At 36.7% G+C, this 23,598-nt stretch overlaps 5 protein-coding genes across 11 annotated transcripts; 2 read left to right on the top strand and 3 right to left on the bottom strand.

The window, feature by feature from the left end:
- Positions 1-144: 144 nt before the first annotated feature.
- On the bottom strand, positions 145-3,471 carry LOC125192409 (Pentatricopeptide repeat (PPR) superfamily protein). Of its 5 annotated transcripts, none has more exons than XR_007171394.2 (3): positions 3,256-3,471; positions 553-3,178; positions 145-449 (listed from the first exon to the last, which is right to left on the bottom strand). XR_007171394.2 is itself a non-coding variant. In XM_089069694.1 (2 exons), exon 2 carries the CDS (start codon positions 3,076-3,078, stop codon positions 910-912), a length of 2,169 nt encoding a protein of 722 aa, XP_088925820.1. In that variant the 5' UTR covers positions 3,079-3,178; positions 3,256-3,471; the 3' UTR covers positions 145-909. The 5 variants fall into 5 exon arrangements, 3 of the variants coding, with proteins under 3 accessions (XP_088925820.1, XP_047945906.1, XP_047945910.1); XR_007171393.2 differs by having other exon boundaries at positions 145-725; positions 812-3,178; XM_089069694.1 differs by having other exon boundaries at positions 145-3,178.
- Positions 3,472-3,926: 455 nt separating this feature from the next.
- On the bottom strand, positions 3,927-7,576 carry BIM3 (BES1-interacting Myc-like protein 3). The gene is made up of 7 exons (XM_048089600.2): positions 7,434-7,576; positions 7,284-7,362; positions 6,886-6,955; positions 6,683-6,778; positions 5,775-6,163; positions 4,723-4,852; positions 3,927-4,415 (listed from the first exon to the last, which is right to left on the bottom strand). Exons 1-7 carry the CDS (start codon positions 7,492-7,494, stop codon positions 4,317-4,319), a joined length of 924 nt encoding a protein of 307 aa, XP_047945557.1. The 5' UTR covers positions 7,495-7,576; the 3' UTR covers positions 3,927-4,316.
- A 376-nt stretch (positions 7,577-7,952) lies between these two features.
- LOC125196089 (DNA-directed RNA polymerase 2, chloroplastic/mitochondrial-like) lies at positions 7,953-17,578 on the top strand. The gene is made up of 19 exons (XM_048094456.2): positions 7,953-9,025; positions 10,066-10,281; positions 10,351-10,484; positions 10,563-10,629; positions 10,842-10,900; positions 11,930-12,047; positions 12,137-12,250; positions 12,485-12,616; positions 12,694-13,110; positions 13,584-13,634; positions 14,076-14,146; positions 14,436-14,520; positions 14,691-14,843; positions 15,352-15,426; positions 15,857-15,946; positions 16,046-16,093; positions 16,636-16,750; positions 16,837-16,940; positions 17,024-17,578. Exons 1-19 carry the CDS (start codon positions 8,072-8,074, stop codon positions 17,132-17,134), a joined length of 3,114 nt encoding a protein of 1,037 aa, XP_047950413.1. The 5' UTR covers positions 7,953-8,071; the 3' UTR covers positions 17,135-17,578.
- A 728-nt stretch (positions 17,579-18,306) lies between these two features.
- On the bottom strand, positions 18,307-20,241 carry LOC125192979 (biogenesis of lysosome-related organelles complex 1 subunit 2-like). Of its 3 annotated transcripts, none has more exons than XM_048090666.2 (3): positions 20,083-20,241; positions 19,213-19,329; positions 18,307-18,693 (listed from the first exon to the last, which is right to left on the bottom strand). In XM_048090666.2, the coding sequence occupies exons 2-3, from the start codon at positions 19,306-19,308 to the stop codon at positions 18,418-18,420; spliced, it is 372 nt and encodes a 123-aa protein (XP_047946623.1). In that variant the 5' UTR covers positions 19,309-19,329; positions 20,083-20,241; the 3' UTR covers positions 18,307-18,417. The 3 variants fall into 3 exon arrangements, with proteins under 3 accessions (XP_047946623.1, XP_047946624.1, XP_047946622.1); XM_048090667.2 differs by having other exon boundaries at positions 20,002-20,239; XM_048090665.2 differs by having other exon boundaries at positions 19,988-20,237.
- Positions 20,242-21,614: 1,373 nt separating this feature from the next.
- LOC125195129 (uncharacterized) lies at positions 21,615-23,375 on the top strand. The gene has a single exon (XM_048093323.2). The coding sequence runs from the start codon at positions 21,615-21,617 to the stop codon at positions 23,373-23,375; it is 1,761 nt and encodes a 586-aa protein (XP_047949280.2).
- The last annotated feature ends 223 nt before the right edge of the window (positions 23,376-23,598 follow it).

The raw sequence follows: 23,598 nt of genomic DNA, 5'->3' as shown, positions 1-23,598 counted from the left end.
GCAATCTATGATAACCCACATTAATAATAATAACCGTAAACTTAATCTGGACCATATAATCTTGAGATCTAGTGGCTACAATTCATCCCTCATTTTCATTAATTTTTAAATGAAAATGGTAATAATGCTCAATTATCAAAAATAAAAAAAAAATAATCCTAAGCTTATACGATTTTCTTCGATAAAATCAACATACTCGTCGGTCCCTTTGCAGGAAAGGAAGATTTCACCACTTCCATAGCTCACTGTCGCTGATATTCTCTTCCATTAGCTATTAAACTCAAAGAGATACAAAAGCTTATACTCTCTCTACATACAATGCGATACATACAAACACAAACACAAACTAATGCAGCATTGTATATACCTCTCATCACCTCCATTCTATAGATATGATCTACTTCTTCAACAAGACAACAACCGCAGCAGATTGTATTCTTTGACAAAACCTGAACCCAATTCATCAATTAAATAGGAAAGGAAACTAGCAACCTATATGCACAGGTTCTCCCAACATCAGTCAACAATAAAATCTATTTCTGTTTACTGTACCTTTCTCGTCTGTGTCGCTAGATTTATCAAGTTCCTCTTAAGCAAGTTTGCAGATCATATCAAGGACCTTGCGGATGTGTTTTATCTTAATCATTTTCAAGATGTTGTGGTGTTGTAACGTTTCTCTTAATACATTAAGCGGCAAGGTGTCAGAAATCAGAATCAACAAGATCCTGGTCACATGCACAACTACTGGTCAGGACAGGTCCCACTGCGCGATTGCAACTTATTAGAACAGAATTTAAGGAGACAAAGTTACCAGCAGTTCAGATGCTTAGGCAGAAGTTATCGAAATTATCTGAGATAAAGACCCGTCTCACATAACCTGCATGGCATTTCCAAATCTAATACTCACGCTCAACTGAATTGAGATGAATGGTCATTTCTTCTGAGTACTCTTCTGAACAAATTAGAAACTAGAATTCGCCATGTGACAATCTCTGGTGTCAACCCACGGGCAACTCCTAGATCTAAGAGAGCACAGGCGTCCCAAAACAAGCCTTCTTTACAGTAAGAACCTATCAAGATATTATAAGTGACGGCATCCGGGCAGACACCCTTACTTTCCAAATTTTCAAACAACTTATAAGCTTCTTTAATCCGACGCATCTTGCACAAACCACTTATCAGAGTGTTATAGGTGACTATGTCTGGTTTCAGTCCACTGTAAACCATCTCTCTAAGGACGTCGAATGCATTCTGTATCTTACCAGCTCTGCATAAACTACTTATCAGAATATTGCAAGATAAGCTACTTGCAGCGACTCCCTTTCTCAACATTTCTTCAAAGAGGCCCATAGCTTTATCAACAGCCCCATCTTCACAAAGTGCTTTAATGAGGCTAGAATACGTGAACTCATCTAGAGCACATCCTCGGAACAACATATCATTTACAAGCTTAAACGCTTCTTGCAGAGCCCTCTTCCTCAAGAAAGCATGAATCAGTATATTGTAGGTTACGGTATTAGCTATGACGCCATCTAGGAACATATCCCTATACACACATAGAGCCTCTTCCATCTTGTTAATCTTAGTTAGCCCGTTTATTAAAGAATTGAATGTAAAAATATCAGCTTTACATCCTCTGCTCAGCATGCCATGGTACAGCTCAAACGCCTCTTCTACTCGTCCGTCCCTACATAACGCAGAGATTAGACAATTATATCCAACTGTGTTTAGGGAAAGACCCTTACGTGACATCTCGTCCATAATATCTTCAGCTTCCCTCAAGAGACCTTTCTTGCAGAAACCATCAATTAGAGTGGTATAAGTTATCAAATTTGGCTCAAAACCCTTGAGCGACATCTCTTCGACTAATTGATGAGCGGAGAATAATAAACCCTTCTTGGAAAGCCCTTGAATAAGAATATTGTAAGTATAGATATCTGGATGTAAACCAGCGGCAACCATATTCTCGTCCAATAAAGCTTTTGCTTCTTCAAAACGATCATTCATGACATACCCATTAATCAACGTATTGTATAGGATAACATTAGGATTTGGCACTTTCTTCAACAGCGCCCTGGCTTCATCCACTCGACCTGTTTTGCACAACCCTTGCAATAAAACACCACATGTTATTTTATCAGGGGAAAACCCCCGGATAAGCATCCGATCAACTAGTTTAGCAGCCTCGTGAACACGGAGAGCACGGCAAAGGGCAATTATGACATCATTAAATGTATTTACATCAGGTGTACAGCCCATAAGAAACATCTCTTCCAACAACTTCAAAGCATCATCAATTCTATTATTAACAGACGACGCATGTATCAATGTCTGATACACTACTGAGTTTGGTACACACCCATGCTTTGTCATGTCCCTGAGAAGGGAGCATGCAGAGTCAACTTCATTCACCATACAAAGCGCTTGCATCACTCTGCCAAACGTAAACACAGTAGGAGAGATACCCCTGCTCAGCATATCATAAATGACGTTGGGGGCAATTTTGGGACAATTACCTGCCAACAGAACATCCAAGACGACGTTATAAGATTTGAATGTAGGTTCATAACAGAACAAATTCCTCATATCAAAGAGCAACCTGGTCGATTGACCGGGCAGACCAGCTCTTCCATAATGTCTCATGATCATAATGAAAATGGACTCTTGAAATGACACCTCTTCTTTCTTCATCTGCAATAACAATCTATCAACGGTCTTAAAGTCATTCACGGTCCCAATTTTATCAACGAGAGTATAGTACACGTCAAAGGTATGACGATAGCCCTTCTGGCTACCAGCCCACTGAAACAACTCCATTGACGTGGGCACATCCAACGGGAGCTGCAGCAATTTATTCAGCTGAAATGGAGTAATGCTTGTGAACGACTTCCGGAGCTCCTCCAGGTCAAAAGGTTTAAGCAATCTCTCCCATTCATTCTCAGATTCCATCTCAGGAGGATCAATAGCATTATTGTGAATACTTCCATAAACACCACTCGGATAACACGAAGCTATATAAACTTTGGGGAATATGTGAAGCTTCTGAAAATCACATAAACTTGTTTTTAATCTCAACATGACTCTAGAGAGCGGCTTCGGAACTCTTAATTCGACTATTTATTGGACCAGTGTAGCAGAATGGCAATAATTCTCAATTTCCGGTTGCAGCAATAAATACCTTAATATAAGATGGGAATAAATCAAGCTTAATAGATAAAACCCCATTTAAACAGAGCACGAGCCTGACCAATTTACCTCTAATGGCTGAATTTCTACACGATTACAATGACGGAACCGGGAGGAGTAGGCCCGCAGCCGCTGTCGTGTGGCAGGGGGCGAAATCGCGGTGGCGCGGGAGGCCGGAGTGTTGTAGGGCGGCGGGAAGAGGGGCAATTACAAATTTGCGATTTGGGATTCGGGATTTCTGAGAACGTTGGCATCTCCCTCCATTTGTGTTCCTTTTTCGACTCAAGCTGTTTGTAATTTTTGGTGACACATAATTTAATAAATTGATATTTAGTTTTTTTTTTATATTTAATTTAAAATTTTGATATTTGAATTTTTAATATAGAAAGAATAAAGTCATAGAAAAAAAAAAGTAAATTAAACGAGAATAAAATTTTGACTACATATTTGTGTTTTATGATTACGTTTGGTATTCTGTGTCCTAACTTAAGAAATTGGACCAATTTTTGACATGTTTTTACGCAATCATAAAAAACTTACTCTCAAATACTATAATTATGTCATTTTTTAATCCAATAAATATAATAATCCATTTTTGGTATGTATGTAATGTTTGGAACTAATTCGGTGAATCTGTACTTATTAGAATAATTTGATTTGCTTTAATTGCATTTGTGAAAGAAATAGTACTGTGGGAACTGGGAAGGAGTATTTGAATGGCCTTGTGGAATACACACAAATTTGGAATACAAATCTAATTTGGATAGAAATAAATGGGACAACAAATCTTAACCGAACCAAGAGGATCATCGTCAATAGAACAAATATCAATAGCTACTACCACCAACCAGTCTAGTTTCTCCCTTGCTGGAAGAAATCATATATCTGCGCACACTAAATTTCACAGCTACTTCGTTACCATATTAAATTCAAAAGCCACCTTTAGCTTGCTAGGATGAAGTCTCTCAACAGAAATACTAAATGAAGCTGCGGAGATGCCTAGCAAAGCATAGTCGAGTGCAATGGTACATGCTTTTGGATGGATGTAAGAACATCTTGCCCCTCACAAACGAAAACTGAAACGGGATCTGGGGAACATGGAACAAAAATTGTAGTATCTCAAAGTTACTCTAGGTGTCGTCACCTCTCAACCTTTTTGGAGGGTGCTCATAATGCTTCCCAGCATTTATAGAAGATCGGTAGCAGAGACTGGAGGCATTTTCTTGACCCTGTATTGAATTGAGAAGTCATTATGCATCAGGATAGGTCATGAATACAGGGGAGGATTACCCCTACGGTGAACACAGAAAAGGGAAAAAACAAGCAACTCGAGATTGCACCATTCAGATATAAAAAACGGCTGTATCACAGAAACATGATAAATATAATTATGTTCTACTCATTTATACTGTAATAGTTGATTTGTACGTTAGAGGATAGTCGCAAGGCTTATGTATGATAAAACTGCAAGAGCATGCAGAAAAGAACAAGGGAGCATAATCCAATTGTAAATGAGAAGAATAAAGAGGGAGGAACCTTGATAGAGAATACGGGATTGGTATTATTGCTGGTAGTTTGTTTTCCAACGTCCAGCTGCACGGAAATGTTGGTTTGGGACAAATCAACTCCTGACGACTGTAGTGAACATTTTAAGCAATTCAACAACCTGTTAAACACCACAAGTTCCACATTAGTTTGATAAACTTGTGCAGTGGGAGATCTTCTAACCAAATTGAAGATGTGTTCGGTGGAGAGAGAGACAGCTTTTTTTTTGTTCGGTGGAGAGAGAGACAGCTAACAATGAAGGCAATGCAAATTAAGTGTTGAAGTTCAAGTTCATGTTTAGAAGGCATTATTAATAATTAAGCTTGGCAGCACAGTAAAAATGAAACAGGCAATATACAAGTACTACATATAACTTCTCAAACATCAAAATCTCACTTCCACTTAGTTATTATGGTTCAATTACGGAGATATAAAATTACAGAATACTAATACTAACTCTTCTAAGAGCATCTTTGTGTTTGTAACTCAAACATCTTATCAATGCTTATTGCTTAATGAAATGACAATATCATTGTAATATGATCAGCACAGCATAACTAATGATTTTCCACGACATGCTAGTTTCTGTTCAATTTTGAGTCCAGGTCCATCAAATCCTCTATAAACAAATACAATGTGCATGTATAATATATCATCTACCATCAACAAACTAGACAAGTGGAGTAGGGACTACCAAATTCAAACAGGCCCTATTCTCACCAAGATACAACAAGAAATAGACATTTGTCAGATACTGTAAATGATCAGAGTAGGGTTCTATCACAGTGTTTGCCCTTGAGAGAGACACTTGACAAACTACCAATATACCCACTCACTCAAGAAGTGTTGGATTATATCACAGAGTTCAAATCATGATAGATCAAATCAACCATATTACAATTCACATACCAAGATGCTACCCATATCAAATGCAGAGAAGGGTGCATCATGATTGACAGAAAGACATAATGTGTGTATCAAACCAAATAGACATGTTACATATCAATTGGTAATTTCTTATTGCTACCTTAGCCAATGCTTACCCTTGAGAGTAGACATTTGAGATACTAGCTTCATCACTCTCACTCTTCAGTTCTTCCCCATTTGAGGAGTATACAGGAACCGAACAATCATCTGCACATGACCTACCCTGCCAAAAGTTTAATTGGTCTGCTTCAGTAAAAGATCCTTGGGGCTGGCCAGGCAAACTCTCAAATATAGCTGCTGGAAGTGGCATGGCCATAGTAGGGGCTTGTGTTGCCATGGGTGGGTTATCTGTTGATTTATATAAGGTAGCTCCAGTTAAGTCAGATTCCACTGGGTTCTGCACATTACTTAGCAGGGCAGGATGAACATCGTCTTCGTGACCATAAAAGTTTCTTTCAAATTGAGTCTGATCGACAAAGCTTGCATCTGGCCCAGAATTAATTCTCTGTCATAAATATGAGAAGTCACCACCAATAAAATATAAACCTTGATCCTACAACAGATTGAAGTTGGCACCTTGTCCATAGTTTGACTTTGGTAGCCAAGAAGATAATAATATAATAATAGTGTGTAATATAATCTGTAACCCACTTTTTCAACCCATTAAAGAAATTGTGTTACTGACAAAATTGGAATTAGCATCAGAAATAAAAAGCCAAATCTTAAATCTAACTCTATCAAATAGCAATACGCTGCTATTAACCAGAAAATGTTACAAACCCTGTGCTTTTGCTTTTATATGGATTGAACATATCACAAGGATATCATAAAAAAAAAGTAGACAAAACCAGAAATATATATCAGTTAAACTACAAGAAAACCTGAGGCATGTAAGAAAGTTTTGTTGGACAGCCAACCTGCTACATGTCCATTTTTTAAAACTCGTGAGCCTATGAGGAAGGGAGTAGATTTGGAAAGCATATAATTGTATGGAAAAAAATACATAAAAGCATGTAAATTTTACCATAGGCAAACACTTTGTGGACTCCAAGCTCCAACCTTGACAAGAGCCCTCGTAGACCTGCAACTTCTCCTGTAAAAACTGGATATACTGTATAACCTGCATGAGAATAGACATCAGAATTGCTACACAAACTGTGCAACTTAGGCAAACAGAGTACAACCTACTAATGACAAGAAAAGGAGGGAGAATATGACAAAACTAACCTCCAATAGAAACGAAGCTTTATCTCTTTTTTGATCATTTTCAGGTATCAGGTCCCTCAAAATTTGAAATCTGCAACATATAAACTTTATTCATCATTCCAAGCCTCAAGCATCTTAATCTAAGTTTGCTCTTGCATAGTTTATCTGCTCAACTCAATGGGCATACGAATTTCGATTTCCCAGAAAACTTTATGAACTACATTATCCCACTAACAATTCATGAACATAATAAAAACTCAAGAAATAGGGCAAAAACATGCTGCACTTAGAATTCCAGTTGGTACCCGAATAAGACATGAAATGTCGGAAAAACACAAACAAAAACAATCCCAACAACCCTAGCTGCTGCGGCAAATATGAAAAGGAAAAGAAGGGGAAAGATAGAGTTGAACTCCTGCCTTTGATTGATTTTACTCCTCCTGCGTTGCTCCGTCTCTGAATGTTTGGAACGTAGCTTCTGATCAGCTATTTTATAGTCTGCTGAAATTAGAAATTAGAGAGAGCAGAGATACAAAATTAGAATAAACAGACGGGAGAGGCAGAGATGCCTGTTGGAGAAGAGCTATCGTTAGTTTCATCGTCATCTAGGTGGCTCGCACTTCTTCCCATTTCCAAAATTCTTCTTCGTGAGTGAGGAGAGATTAAGAAGCTAACGCCGCCGGTGGTCGGTGAAGCTTTCGTTAAACGGCGCCACTCATTTATTTGTCTCCTCTTTTGCGGGCTCTCGCGCTTTGGGCTTTCTATTATTGGGCTTTCTTCTTTTCCTGATTCGACCCAAATTCCCGATTATCATATTTCCTCTGTTACTATAAAATTACAATTGAACCTTTTCGTGATAATTAGCCACCTCAAAAAAAAATTGTAAGCACCAAATTTTCATGCCATGTACTAGGACCATAATTATACAATCGTACAATTGCAATTTTCCGCAAAAAATAAAAATGCAAGTAAACAATTAAAATTGTAACGGGCCGGGTCGGGTCAGTTGGGCCAATTGGAGCACCTAATAGAGTACCACAAGGTTTTAGAAGGGTTTAAAATGCTACTACCAGTCTACCATTACAACCACTCTCTCACACTTCTGCAAAACTTCTCATTCTTCACACCTGATCAATCTCAATCTCTCGCTACCAACGTTTGCCGAATCTCCACTTTCTTTTTCTAATATTTTTCCTGCCGCAATTTGATGTACACCAATAAAACCCCAATTTCTACCCCCTTCAACACAAACATTTCTTCAAGAGGATCATTGCCTAACCCAGTATTCTGTGTCGGCGTCCACAAAACAAGTCCCACAGATATGTGGAGAAACATCGCCAAACAAATTAGCTCAAGAGGCCCGCCCAACTACCGCCGCAATTCCTCGCTCTCCTCCACTCAAAGCTTTCTAGCCTTCACCCAAGCTTCAGTTTTCCCCAATTCCAGACGCATATGCCAGCTTAATTCGCTCTCCCCCGATGCTCTTCCGGTGGAGGGATTTCAGAGAAACAGTGATATCAACTTCCATGATATTAAAATTCCGTCATTTTCTGGAAGAAATCAATTGAATTGTTACGGGTTGTGCGGGAGGACCTATGCTAGCATAGCTGAGGCGGTGGAGGCGGAGGTGGCAGCGTCGCAGACAGACATAGATGAGGATAGTAGGGATAGTAGTGCTGATGTGCCTGTACCTAATGAAGTTGAAGAATTGTTGAATGTGATGAGGAAAGAGGAGAGGAGAGTGTATGCGAAGAAATGGAGGAACCAGAGAAATATGCGAATGGGGAATTTGAAGTACTATGCCCTAAAGAAAAGGCAAGCGAAGATTGAAACCGAGGCGTGGCAGCAGGCGGCGAAAGAATATGTGGAGCTCTTGAATGATATGTGCAAGCAGAAATTGGCTCCGAATTTGCCTTATATGAAGTCTTTGTTTTTGGGATGGTTTGAGCCTTTAAGGGATAAGATTGCGGAGGAGCAGGAGGTGATTAGGAATGGGAAGAGTAAGGCTGGCTATGGGAAGTACTTCGTTCTCTTGCCTGCAGATATGATGGCCGTTGTCACAATGCATAAGCTGATGGGGTTGCTGATGACTGGTGGAGACCATGGCTGTGCACGAGTGGTGCAGGCTGCGTGTGCTATAGGTGATGCCATTGAACAGGAGGTTGGTTGGCCAGGGCTCTTCTGATTTTGATGTTGCTATGATAGTTACATTTGGAATATTTGATTATTAGGTGTGACATTCTAGTTTAGCTAACTGAAGAAAGATCATGTTGTCTTCAGTGTTAAAATGCTGATTCATGGAAATTCTTCAAGTAAATATTGCAGATAATTTTAAATTTGCTTCTGTTATCATTTCATGCCCGTTACTTGGTTCTTGAAAACTAGAGGTGCCCTATGCAATTGCCTCACGGAATATTAATATTAACACTAATAAATAAGAAGTTGTTGGGCTTGGAAAGTATTTGCTAGAGCAACTACTCAAAGATAAAACACTGAAAAAGATTAGAAGAAGATAAGTCTGCTCCTTCTATATCAAAACATAATAAGTTGTAAGATTTGGATGGTTATGTCTACATAGCTAGTCGAAGAAAAACTGCAAAAGGTTGGAACTTCATTTGTTTGATTTTTAATATGCAATGAAGCTATTCCTTTATTCTACTTTTGTGCAACTTTGCTACTTTATGATTTTATTTTCAATGTTTCATCGAAATAGTTCCATGTATATGCCATGCCATTGTTAACGGATGATTGATGGGATTGTTTTTTTATGTTTTTTGGTTCTTTTCATGCTCACTTTGTTTTTTTTATACAATTATACACATATTTGCAACATTGTGTTGTCAATTCATTATCTTTAACATCTTAAAAATCAATTCAATCTTGTATGCAATTTAGTGTTTTATCAATCCAATATCCTATTTGGCTTTTGCAGATCATAATTAGTTATTTTTTTGTTAGATTGCCTGATCTTGCTCTAGTACGGATTGTTAATATGGCTTTGTTGGTATTGTTAACAAACCTATGTTGGACTGCATGCCCTGCGAATACAGCTTTGTTGGTATTGTTAACAAAACTATGTTGCACATGTATAGCTTAACTTATGAATTTCCTGGTGAAATTAATTCTCATCTAATCTCTGCTTCCTCATACTCAAGGTGATACACAATAGGACTGACTTTTTACAATTTCATGATGGATCAGGTGAGGATAAACTATTTCCTTGAGAAAACAAAGAAGAGAAAGGCTGACAAGGCTGCAGCGAAGGCAGGAGATGTATCTTGTGCAAATTCACCAGAAGAAGAAAAATTACGGAAAAAAGTCACGACCTTGGTGAAAAAACAAAATCTCCGAGCTGTGAGGCAAATAGTGAATAGACAAATTGAGTCTCAGCCATGGGGACAGGATGCTAGAGCAAAGGTCTAAGATCATTTGTTATGATTGAATTAAGTTTCCAGATCTTGAAATCTATATACTTCCCAATTTCAGGTGGGGAGCCGGCTCATTGAATTGATAATACAGACTGCGTATATTCAAGCCCCTGCCAATCAGTTAGCAGAGGGTCCACCTGATATTCGACCTGCATTTGTACATACTAATAGAACTGTAACAAAAGAAAATACGTAAGGGTTAAAGCATTTTTCATATTGACCTCTTATTTACTTTCATGTATGGGTTTTCTCAAGCTTCTCTTCTAACAGGAACTATAGCAGAAGATATGGTGTTATCGAATGCGATCCTATTATTCGTAAAGGTCTTGAAAGAACAGTAAGTCATTTATGTTTTCCCAGTTTTTCTAATTTTATTAAAACCAGGCAACATCAATCCAAAAGAGAATGCTTCTCAGAGAAATGACAAGAAATTCTTTTACATTGCTTTATGAGTTTTTAATCTGAGATCCATGAAGGTGTGGTTGTAGCTTCAATTTTAAAAGCTCTATGTTCATAAATCTGTTAAAAGTTTATATCTTTTACTTACAGGCTAAGCACATGGTTATCCCATATATGCCGATGCTAGTGCGTCCAGTCAAGTGGACAAGGTATGATAACTTGGTTCTTCCTTATCCCAGTCCAAATTTTCAGATGCCATCATGTTTCTTTTCTCCCATTTATAGCTCTTGCATGATTTCCGTGGTTGATTTTCTGTGACAAGTTTTTAGTTGTTGTCATTACTTTGAATTAGATAATCAGAATCACTTATAATATAGTACAACAGATCTTCTCTGTATACTCTGCCTTCACTTTTTCTTGTCTTCTCTTTTTGCGTTTGGACTGTACTTACCGCATAAGCTGAAGTAATAAAATAAGGAAACTAATAATTAAGAATCTGGCTACTAGTTGTGTTCCCTGGGGCAAATATAATTTGATCTACAATATTTAATCTTATTTGGTTGCTGAACTTGGGAGGATATATTTTATCAGAGCAATAGTGTCCACTAAAATATCAGTCTGCCCTGCATAGAATGTTTGTCTTGGCTGTGTTTATTCATTGGATTCGGACCAAGTGAAACTCAGTTGACAAAAAATAAACTGAAATTGGCAGTTTAGGCTAGCAGAACTTTTCCAGTTTTCATTGGTTAACCGAGGTGTTTTTAGGAAGTAAGGGTGAGAAATGAATAGGTCTGAATCAAAACTCTGTAAATCTGATCATTGTTATCCATATGGTTGTTGTTATCCATTACCTAGAGGTTGAACTGTGTAGAAATTCAATATGGTAATGACGCCTAGTTGTATTTCCCATATTTTTCAGTTTAGACTTTTTGGTTGATATATTATTTATGGCATCTGTTGAGGTATTATTTTCATAATTTAATATTTGGGTTCCTGAATGATGGTATCTGCTACAGTGTTAATTTATAATGTCTTTCCTCAAATGAATGCCCATTCTCAAGTAGTGGTGCCCTGAATATGAAGCTTAAAATTTGCCAATGTAGCCAAATAAATTTTTGGAACCCCCCACATGATTTGATGAATCAATGGTTTGCATTTCAAACTTCCTTTGTTTGGTTATTTTCTTTGAGTCTATCTGTACTTCTCATTACCTATTTTCACGGTTCTTAATTTGATAGGCATGACAAAGGTGCATATTTATATCTGCCATCATATGTGATGCGCACTCATGGATCACGTCAGCAACGTGAAACAGTTAAGAGAGCTCCTACAAAACAATTGAAACCAATATTCGAGGTTAGCAAGTTCAGGATCCTGTCCTACTGACAGGGAGTTAGTGGAATTAATTGTGTTTTATGTGAAAAATGTGTCATGTTTGTTCTCAGGCATTGGATACTCTTGGAAACACCAAATGGAGAGTGAACAAGAGAATTCTCAATGTTATTGATAGAATATGGGCGAGTGGAGGTCGCCTTGCAGACTTAGTTGATCGCAACGATGTATGTTAAATTACATTGTCTTTTCCTGTCAATGTTTTAAAGAGTTTCTACACCCCTTATTTCAGTAACGTCATTTGTCAATTGTCATTCTATTTTTGTCAAAATAGTTGTTCTAAACTTTCCGTTTTTTAGGACTTTTCTGCTGGGGCGAGTTTTAGGCACCCCTTTTTATATTAACTTCATTTTCCATTCTTACTTTGTCAAAATAATTGGTTCTAATCTTTTTTTTTTCAGACTCCTCTGCCAGAGGAGCCAGATACAGAAGATGAAACATTAATTAAGAAGTGGAAATGGAAAGTTAAAGCTATCAAGAAAGAGAACAGTGAGAGACACTCACAGCGTTGTGATACAGAGCTTAAACTCGCCGTAAGATTCATCTTTGTATCCTCATCTTATGTTATTTCTGTTGGGCTGAAGGCGTCTGATACTTGCATATTGGTCAGGTTGCAAGAAAATTGAAAGAGGAAGAAGGCTTCTTTTACCCCCACAACCTTGATTTTCGTGGTCGTGCATACCCCATGCACCCACACTTGAATCATTTGGGTTCCGATATTTGTAGGGGAATCCTAGAGTTTGCAGACGGTCGACCTCTTGGAAAGTCAGGCTTGCGATGGCTTAAGATACACTTGGCAAATTTGTTTGCCAATGGTGTGGACAAAATGTCTCATGATGGTCGAATAGCTTTTACTGAGAACCATTTGGACGACATATTTGATTCTGCAGATAGGCCACTTGAAGGAGAGCGTTGGTGGCTCAAAGCAGAAGATCCCTTTCAATGTTTAGCAGCGTGCATTAATCTTGCTGAGGCCCTTAGAAGTCCATCTCCTGAAACAATAATATCTCATATTCCAATCCACCAAGTACTGTTTTCCTAGCATTTTCCTAGCATGCAATAATCTAAATCCTCAGTATATCATATTACAACTTTTGAATTGAATTAATGAATCTCTGCTATGTAGAATTTGTGTTTTATAATTAATATTCTAATGTTTTGTGTAGATTCTTCTACAATTTCAAGCTTATAACCTATTTCTCTGCAAAATTACTATGCATCCAACTAGAATATTTCACTTGAATCTCTTCTTTTCTATTGATTGTATTAGGATCTAAAGTCATTTAGTTATGCATTGTCTATTTCCTTTCTGGTTTGTCGATTTGATGATTTCATCTGATATTTGCAAAGTTTTTCACTTTGATATATAGATTCATGTCAATTTTCTCTTGAAGTACTTGATGAACATCATCGTAGTGCATTCATAGATAGCTTATCTAAAGCACCACTGATATAACCTTCACTGCTCTTCTCATATTTTTTCAATTTTTGTTTATCTAGGATGGTTCTTGCAATGGTTTACAGCATTATGCTGCCCTTGGAAGGGATAAGGTGGGCTTCTTTCTTTTCTCAATTATCATCTCTCCTTAAGTACAGCTATTGGTTTTGAGGTTCTAAAGTCCAGGCCTTGTCTCATTTTGAAAGTGGACTTTATGAATATCTTGGTTTTTTGGTAGGCATGTTGATGGCATAGATATTAATACGTGGCTTAATAAATTTGAATAATCTCATCAGTTGCACACTGTGAGAATAGTTAGATGAGACACACCATGCATGCCATTTATACACTCACTTGAATTATATGTTTTCTGTATTTTTCTCACAAAACCACTCATGTCACTTCTAAATACATGGAGTACTTCTTTTTTCATATCTTATCTATTTATTTTTTATATAGTGACCCACATTTATAGGAGATGGTTTCCAATGATGATGATGAGGCTTAATGCTTTATTTCAACACTGACTGATTTTTTCGTTATAATGTATTCAGCTAGGGGCAGCTGCTGTTAACTTGGTTAATGGAGAAAAGCCCGCAGATGTTTACTCAGGAATTGCTTCCAGGTAGCCTCTGTCTCCTCTTTCCACATCAGGCCTTCTTTGCTGTTGATTTGTAATTTCATATGCGTTCCCAGTAGCCTCTTCGTATCTGTTGTAAAATGGACACACACATATATACATAGGGTTGCTTTTCCGGGTTTCAGATTTAGATCTGGTTATAACTGTAAAATAGGACTGAAATCTTGTTGTAACTATGAAATCTTGAGGTCTAACTTCATCACATTCCTCGACTGTATAATGTGCATGAAGAATATTATTGAAAAGCTTTTTCCATGATAATGCACTCATGCAGGGTCCTTGATATCATGAAGGAAGATGCAAAGAAGGATCCTGCTAAATATCCTGAAGCTTTGCATGCAAGATTACTGGTCAATCAGGTCGGTGCTATTGCTTGAAGCTTTTAGGTCTATGCTGAGTAGAACTTGGTATTTTTTGTTCTACTGTTTATATTATTGATCAGTAAATTTATTCACTATTTAATTCTATCATTTTGTCTTCCCCCCTTCCTTACCTCATGGTCTTGTATAAACGTTTGAATGAGGTTTAGGTGGATAGGAAGCTGGTCAAACAGACCGTGATGACATCAGTGTATGGTGTAACTTACATTGGTGCCCGAGATCAAATTAAGAGAAGATTAAAGGAACGCGATCCCATTGGGGACGATGCAGAAATATTTGGTGCAGCTTGTTATGCAGCAAAGGTATGGCATTGTCTGCTTATGCTCCTGCAATGTGAAGTTTACGGCCAATGTTCATTCCCATGAGCTTTATATTATTTGTTTGTCCTTTATATGTGTTATTTTACAGTTTATATCAGTGAATTTGTTCTCATGACTTCAGCAAATGCTTATTCAATTAAATTGATTTTCATTCTTATCCATCTTGTGCTTGCATATTAATTTCCACATTGATCTGAAATTCTATTTACATCTTGTAAGTGAGCATGTTCTCTAGGTTCAGTCAGGCAGCCCATGAATCTACATGTTCACATTATCTACAGATGTTTTCAAGAACATGAAACTATTATGCCGCGAAGAGCAAACACAATTGTCTTTGTGGCATGGATGTGCAACTCAAAGCATATAATTTGGTGGAAAGTCGGAAAAACAATTAGCTAATAATATATACAGTAGTATATGCCTTTAGTTACTGGACAGATTGGCTTATATTCTTCATGATATGTACCTTCTGCTTGTTTTTGCTGGATAGGTTACATTAACTGCATTAGGTCAGATGTTTGAAGCTGCGAGGAGCATCATGAGCTGGCTAGGAGAATGTGCAAAGGTCAGTGCTGAAAATAAACCCGAACTCTTTTTTTTTGCAAAAAATTACTCTGTTTCTGTTCTATTGCTTACCTACTAGAGCAGCTATGCTAAAGCACCATTTATCGTTCATTTGTTTGTTTGTGTTTCGGTGTGTGATTTTTTAATTTTTATCTTCCTCTACCACTATATCATATATCTGCAATAGATTGGCTGGAATTTATATGCTAGTCTAAATTTTTCATGTATAACTACAAGGCTTATCACATATATATTCACCCCCTATTAAATCTCATTTACTATAAACATAGCATGATTCTTATTATTTTGAGAAAACATATAACTAACTGTGCTTAACACTTCAATTGAGTAAAATTGGAAAGCATCTGCACTGTTTTGCTACAGTCAGGGAGCCTTGATACAATTTGACAGCCTTAACTGGAAATGTTCAGGTTATCGCATCAGAAAACGAGTCTGTCCGTTGGACAACTCCACTTGGACTCCCTGTGGTTCAGCCTTACCGTAAAGTAGGGAGGCATTTTGTAAGTGCTGGAATTCAAGCAAACATAAATTCTCTACCATTTTCCGAGTTAAAACAGTTGTGTTGTATTTTGAGCATCTTTTTTTAATCTTTATTGCAGATTAAAACTTCTCTGCAGGTTTTGACTCTCCAGCGTGAGACAGAAAAGGTTAGCTTTTTTTTTATAAATAGTCATCTATGAATAGAAAAAACTTATGTGCAATGGTGCATCCGCTCTAATTAAATCTAGTTTGGGTTTATTTTCCCTTGCTAAGGTTTATCAATCCCAATTAGAAATTAATCAGGGTGGATGCACCATTCATTTGGATGTACTGGAGTGTGCCTCTCTATGAATTAGGGTTAGGAATCTTTGGATCATTGTCTAGGACAGCATTGCTGTGGCAGGAATTAGCCTGACATCTTTGAGATAGTTTCCATACTCTGATATAGTAGGCATACCTAGAGGGACACGTTATCTTTCGAGTTAATGAAAGAGGAGATGATGCTATGTTGTAGTATAGATTTGGACATCATGATTAGTCATATGTTTGCTTTTGGAAGCATCGATCCTATACCTTGATCTGAAAAGGCTCAAGTCCTTATTATGGCTTTATCTTATGCTTTGCTCTCTTCATCTTGGTGATTCTTTTGGCTTCATGAAGATGGGTTTACTATGGATAATATTGACTTGTGATCCCAAACCTGTTGCAGGTGATGGTTAAGAGGCAGAGAACAGCTTTTCCTCCAAACTTCGTTCATTCCCTAGATGGATCCCACATGATGATGACTGCTATTGCATGCAGGAAAGCAGGATTGGATTTTGCAGGTGTTTTATCTTTCTGCACATATCTAAAGCATCCCGAACTAAAAATTATCGACCTTTGAATCACCTTGTATGTTGTCTGATTGCAGGTGTTCACGATTCATATTGGACGCATGCATGTGATGTTGATGTGATGAACAGAATATTAAGAGAGAAATTCGTTGAGCTATATGAAACCCAAGTCCTCGAGAATGTAAAGCATCTAGATTCCATGCAATCAACCACTATTCAACATTCTTTTTACTATCTTGGGCTAACAAATTCCTATTTGAACAGTTGTTGGAGAGCTTTGAACAGTCCTTCCCTTCATTGACTTTCCCTCCATTGCCTGAGCGGGGTGACTTTGATCTCCGAGAAGTGTTGGATTCCGAGTATTTCTTCAACTAAATCGAGCAATTCTGGTTGTCGGAGCAGCATCCATGATGAACGGGCTTTCGTTGTGCGTTTGTAGCAGTTGATAGCTTGAGTTTAGTAGGGACAGAGGCCAGCGACTCTATGCACTTACAAGCACAAGAAGGTTTCCTTGATGCATCTTAAGTGACCACATTTTTGTTCTTTCGGAGTTTCAAGAATTCATGTACAGTTCGCAGAGAGAATTCTACAAAGCGAAGAGGTGGTACAAGGGCTGAGATAGCTTCTCCACTTAAGATTATTGTAGCAGAATCCATAATCTTAATTTTTCTTTGGAAGGAGCTGACAAAACATGCTGATATTATCTGGTCCACTGTCCCTAAAGGGATACTTGTAGATTGTACATATGATTAGATTTTAAAGGAATGTAGTTGTATATATGTTACTGATTTGTGGGTAAATATTAATTTGAATTTCAAACTATTTGTCAAGATAAAAAAAAAATTATATCTATTAATAATATCAATCAAAAGGTCTGAAGTAATAATATTAATAATGTTTGGATAATGTCTTTTGTGTTGTGCGTTTTGGATTTTCTAATAAATAACGACAGCAAAAATGATGTCATTTTTCAGAAAAACTCTCTTTTTAGGAGAGAAATGTTTTCTCGAATGGGAGCTTGTTTCTTTTAATTTCTATAAATGGGAAATGGGCAATGCTATTGGAGTAATTAAAAAAAATATAACTCATTTGTATTGGCAAGGTCACTTAAAATTGAAAAACATAAATAGGAAAACCAAGTGTAAATTTAATTCATCATATTTTAAAATTCATCTTTTCCAATACTATTGAGTTTTTCAATTTTAGTATAACTCATCATATTTATATTGGCAAGGTCACTTAAAATTGAAAAACATCAATAGAAAAATATGAATTTAGTTCCGGTAGTAAATTTACATCCATTTGGTTTTTCTATTCGTAAAACTACAAGAACTGAATTCATATTTTTTGGAATAAATTTTGGTAAAAAAATTGTGATTTTAGACACCAGTGGCCCTTTTATAGATTTATGAAAATAGAAAATAATTTTTAAACTACTCTCAAAATTGAATCAGTATATGTTAATGAGCTGAAAAGAGTTTAGCAAAAATCATATTTTGATGCCTTCTCATATGTACAAAGTTCTAGCTAGAGCTTTCTCCAACCTGTATTATAACATCATATCGATCTTTTTAAATTTATTTTCCATGTCAGAATCATTGTTAGATACATTATGTATTACAGTGAAGAGTTGATTTGTTCAATGAAACCAGCCTAGCTTATTTTAGCGCAGCAGGAGGAATTTGGTAAACATGCTGCATCTTTGACTCCAGTAAGGAAACATATCTGTCAAGCATAGCGATTACAGCTTCGAACTCCATCACTTGTTCCTCTATCGTATCAAGCTGCTGAATGCAGTCGTCGAATGTGCTGCTTTTCGACTTCAATTGTTCCACAAAAACTCTTAATCCTGAGGCCACATCACCAAAGCCTTTGTATTCTTCCCCCACTCTTACATTCATTTTCTCCAAAAGCTCTAGCACATTATTTGTTCCCTATCACATTAGATAATTGAATATCATAATTCAGCCAGAAGAAGAAAATGGATCAAACAGTTAGGCAAACTCATCAACCAAACCTATCACTAGAGTTAAAGTCTGAACAAGACTACGGGTTATACAATCATGCAGACAATTTCTTCAAACCAAACATATCACAAGATAGAAGATAGTACTCCATATCTCAAGATGCAAAACAGTTTTCAATAATAGAACAAAGAAAACCATGGCATAGTAGTCAGATGGTCTATTCAGTTCACGCTCATTCTTACCAGCAACATACAGTAAAAGTTGGAAACCAACAACAGCCATGTAACAAAGGGTTAGACATCCTATGCAAAGATGTGTCACTAAAGTCAGATTGTCTAGTACACATTCAATTACCAACATCATCGCAAAATTGTTTCTACTTGATTAAATTCAGGACAACCATGTTTAGATTTGGCATGGCCTCACCAGTATCTGTTCTTTCAAATTTAACCATTCAAATAAAGCCAGATTAATGTCTCCAATTACCTGGAGCTCGCCTTTAATCATATCGGAAACATTGGTGAAAAGATCATTTAGAGAAGCAGCGAGTTGGTCTTTCTCTGTATCCTTTCCAGAAGCCATTCTAGATCAGAGCCAATTTGCCTGTCAACCAGGAGCAGACACTTAGCAGCTTTGCTCAATGCTGTTTGTAATTTCAATTTTTTAACACAACTTCATCTTCTTGAATATAAGGAAAAATGACCAACTCCTGAATTACATGCCATGACAGAATTTCTCACACATAGCATATTTCAACCATACAAATCTACTTTTTCACAATAAAGCCACCTCAAACAAAACAACCTATTCTCATGTTCACATAATGCATTATTTAATCAGTAGTGAGAAAAAAACAAGTGCTGGAATGATAAAAAAAAAAGTCGAATTAATAATGCATAATTTATGCATTTTATAATTTTCTTTTTCTCCCCTCCCTGGGTTTCCCTGTCGGTGAGCTTAATCTCATTCATCCTAATCTTCTTCTCGGCCTAGTCTCCCTTTCCATTTTATTCTCTCTTGTAACAACATTACCTCTAAATATTTTGGAGAAGTGTTGTGTGTTGCGAGTGGAGTGACAAATAAATTATTGATTAAGTAACAAATGTTTGTTGCAAGGTGTCCCTAATCACCGAATTTACCACAAATACCATACTTTCAATAGCTACTTTAGGATTTATGAGATTGAGGTTCAGTCAAATGAATCAAAAGACTTGTAAAAATATGATCAAATTATTTATTTATGAAAGGAGAATTTTCTCACAATTTCTCAAAAACCTTGTTGAGTTGCGGGAATCAATTGAGAAAGAGAGTGGCGAGTGACGACATCTTTGGCTTTACAAGAGAAAGCTCACTCACCGGCGGTGGGGGTGAGGAGAGACGAGCGTTGTTACGGCGGACGGTGAAGTGGTGGGGAAGACGAGCTGTGAGGCAAGAGGTCCGATGAATTGCAGCCGTGTGACGTGAACACATAAAATTAGGGATTTGGCGTTTTGCTATTGTTCTTAATCTTGATCTTCTTTTCATAACTTTGCCTAGTAAAATCTTTTCTGTACATGAAAAAATAGTTTTATTTATGGACTAAATATATTTTATTGAGAAAAAAATAAGAAATAAAATTAGTAAAAAATTACTTTATTAAATAAATTTTATTGAGGAAAAAATAAGAAATAAAATAAGTAAAAAAATTACTTAATAGAAAATAGAGAGAGGAAATTGAAAAAATATAAGAGAATGTTTCCATTTTGAAATGTGATTATTTTTAGTTAACACCTTAAAATGATAAAAATAAGACTATTTTTTATAGGCACTACAAGTATTAAAATACTTTCCTTTTTTTAAAAAAAGGACTGCACTTGTTAGAATATGCATTATTGGTTAGACATGAGTTTTAATGTACAATTGATAAAGTAAGAAAATTAAAAGAAAAATTAATTGAAGAGCCGTAAGTAGAGAATGAGTCTCACATCGTTAGAGAGAAAACGAATGTCTTAAATTATAAAGTTTATAGTCTTGTGGGACGGACTAAAAAGAATGTATGCTCTTGTAGTATTGTGTAACGAAGGTAGTATTATTTCTAAACTCTCTATTTAGTAATCCTTCGGTCCAGGGACGGAGATACCGGCGGCCAAGCCACCGCTCCAGCGGGGGCTTGGCCGGAACCGGACCCCTACCCCCCCCCCCCTATGCAGCCGCGCCCCGCCGGATTTCCGCCCCGGCTTCGGATAGCCTGAATTTTTATGTATACTGCGTCTGTGAGTTTCTGGAAGAGGCGAAGAGGTTGAGAGACCCCCAATTTGAAGAAGACGACACATGGTGAAATTGGGCTTCTAAATTGGGTCATTAATTATATTGGATTGGAGTATTAGACTTGGGCCTTTAATATATAATGATAATAATAATAATAATAGATAAACTAAAATAGCCTTTATTGAATATAGAAGCCCAAATTTATACTACAAGTAACGTTTCTTCTTCTCCAATTAAAATCATATCGGAGGCGCACGCAAATTACAGCAGCCGCAAAATCATATCAGAAATCAGAGGTCAAGGGTCTCCTATACTTGTAGAAAAATTAAAAGGTTTGATTCTAATTGTGATTTTAACTTTTTACTTTGATTTAATGGCATGAAACCTAAAATTATTTATTATGATTTTAATTCTGTTGCTTGAATAGGAAAAACATAATTAACCTTTGAGAATTGTGATAACACAAGTTTTTGAATCATTACAATTTGATATATAAAAATATGCAGTTGTGGCATGAATTTAACATAAATGTTTTTCTAATGCAGTATCTTACTTTCTTATTAGTAGATTACACGTTGCAATAATTTAAAATGTACGAATGCAAATTATCTAATTAATCTTGTTTATTCTTGGCTACAGTTATGCATCGATATTTTAAAAAATCAAGGAATGATTCAACTTCTAGTTTGAGTATTGCAACCCCGAATTCGACTGTGAACCAGGATGGAATCAATGTTGCAAGTTTTGAAGCTAATTCTGAAAACATAGTTAGTGACCCGAATGCGATTTTGAATCAAGAAAGAATCAATATTGAAGTTAATCCGGAAAACATAGTTAGTGACCCGGGGCTACGGAGTCCTATTGCTAGTTATGATGTTCAAATAAGGGATCGCATTCGAAGAGAATATGTCTCTAAGGGGCCTTGTCAACCGAAAGGTCATGTCTTTAGGAAAACTTCGTATGGTAAAGAGAAAAGGAGCTTCCAAGCTAAATGGTTTGAAAAACATATATGGTTGGAATATAGTGTTGAAAAAGAAGCGGCATTTTGTTTTTGGTGTTATCTTTTCAAGCCTATTAATGCCAATCGTTTTGGAGATGATGTATTCGTGAGTACGGGCTTTAAAAATTGGAAAAAGGCGCTTGCTATTTTTAGAGAACATGAAGGTTCAGCAAATAGCACACATGATCAGGCCAGAATACTTTTTGAAGGGTTTAAAAATCAAAGACAAAGTGTTGATTACAATTTGAGGAAATATGATAAGGAAGACGAAGTCAACTACCGCATTCGCTTGACTGCTTCTTTAGATGTGATTCGATTATTGTTAAGACAGGGATTGCCATTTCGTGGGAATGATGAATCATTTGCGTCTACAAACAAGGGAAACTTTCTAGAGATACTTAAATGGTATTGTGAGCATAAAGAAGAGGTAGCTGCAGTTACATTGGAGAACGCTCCACGTAATAATCAGATGACTAGTCCTTTGATTCAAAAGGAATTATCAAATTGTTGTGCTGTTGAGACTACGAAAGTTATTTTAGAAGATATTGAAAATCGCAAATTCTCTCTATTGGTTGATGAAGCGCGAGATTCATCGATAAAAGAGCAAATGGCTTTGGTTATTAGATACGTGAACAATAATGGAGAGATTATAGAAAGATTCTTAGCCTTGGTACATGTCACTGATACTACAGCAAAGTCATTGAAGGAAGGGATTGACTCAGTGTTTGCTAAGCATGCTTTATCTTTATCACGGTTAAGAGGTCAAGGCTATGATGGTGCATCAAATATGCGGGGTGAGTACAATGGTCTGAAAACCCTTATACTGAATGAAAATAGATCTGCGAAGTACATCCATTGTTTTGCTCATCAGCTCCAACTAGTCGTGGTAAATGTTACAAAACAACATGGTGCTATAAGTGACTTTTTCACCATTGTCACTATGATTGTAAATACATGTGGAACATCTTGTAAAAGGAGAGACAAACTACGACAAGCTGAGCATGAGAAAATTGTCAAATCTCTAGAAAGGGAAGAGATTAAAAGTGGAAGAGGTTTAAATCAAGAGATGAGTTTAAGGCGGCCGGGTGACACTCGATGGGGATCACACTTCACTACTTTGCTTCGTCTAAAAGGTATGTGGTCATCGGTAATTGAAGTACTTGAAAATGTATATGAAGATGGTACTAATCCAGATAATAAAGGTATATCAAAAACATTGAGTATGAGGCTTGGAAGCTATGACTTTGTTTTTATTTTACACTTGATGATTGAGTTGCTTGGGTCAACAAATGATTTGTCAAAAGTTTTGCAACTTCGGGATCAAAATATAGTTCAAGCTATATCTTTGATTGATACAACTAAAAGGACTTTGCAAGACTTTCGGGAGAATGGATGGAACTAATTCGTGAGACAGGTTGAAGAGTTTTGTGTGACTAATTCCATTGATGTCATCAATATGGATGATGCCGTCAAGTTTGGTGTGCGAATGAAACGAGGGGAACGCGTTACAAATTATCATCATTACAAGGTGGAGGTTTACTGTCAGGTACGATTTCTATTTTATTTCTTAGTTATGATTATTATTAAATATTTCTTTGTATTCTAATTTCATACTACTTATAATT

Source organism: Salvia hispanica, chromosome 4 (genome assembly GCF_029641045.1).
Source record: "Salvia hispanica isolate PSC_SH4W2 chromosome 4, Shi_PSC_v1, whole genome shotgun sequence".
Lineage (NCBI taxonomy): Eukaryota > Viridiplantae > Streptophyta > Magnoliopsida > Lamiales > Lamiaceae > Salvia > Salvia hispanica.
Note: the sequence above shows the minus strand (reverse complement) of the source record. Positions and strands in the feature narration are given on the sequence as shown.

Bases quoted from the DNA above. Each gene is read 5' to 3' on its own strand.
- LOC125192409 (XM_089069694.1), bottom strand. From the start codon at position 3,078: ATGTTGAGATTAAAAACAAGTTTATGTGATTTTCAGAAGCTTCACATA.
- BIM3 (XM_048089600.2), bottom strand. From the start codon at position 7,494: ATGGGAAGAAGTGCGAGCCACCTAGATGACGATGAAACTAACGATAGC. The intron at 6,779-6,885 runs GTTAGTTTTGTC...ATTCTCATGCAG, and splicing joins AAGCTTCGTTTCTATTGGAG to GTTATACAGTATATCCAGTT. The intron at 6,164-6,682 runs GTAAAATTTACA...TATTTATGACAG, and splicing joins CCACAAAGTGTTTGCCTATG to AGAATTAATTCTGGGCCAGA.
- LOC125196089 (XM_048094456.2), top strand. From the start codon at position 8,072: ATGTACACCAATAAAACCCCAATTTCTACCCCCTTCAACACAAACATT. The intron at 13,635-14,075 runs GTGGGCTTCTTT...TAATGTATTCAG, and splicing joins CTGCCCTTGGAAGGGATAAG to CTAGGGGCAGCTGCTGTTAA. The intron at 16,751-16,836 runs GTGTTTTATCTT...GTCTGATTGCAG, and splicing joins AGCAGGATTGGATTTTGCAG to GTGTTCACGATTCATATTGG.
- LOC125192979 (XM_048090666.2), bottom strand. From the start codon at position 19,308: ATGGCTTCTGGAAAGGATACAGAGAAAGACCAACTCGCTGCTTCTCTA. The intron at 18,694-19,212 runs GTAATTGGAGAC...CTAATGTGATAG, and splicing joins TGATTAAAGGCGAGCTCCAG to GGAACAAATAATGTGCTAGA.
- LOC125195129 (XM_048093323.2), top strand. From the start codon at position 21,615: ATGCATCGATATTTTAAAAAATCAAGGAATGATTCAACTTCTAGTTTG.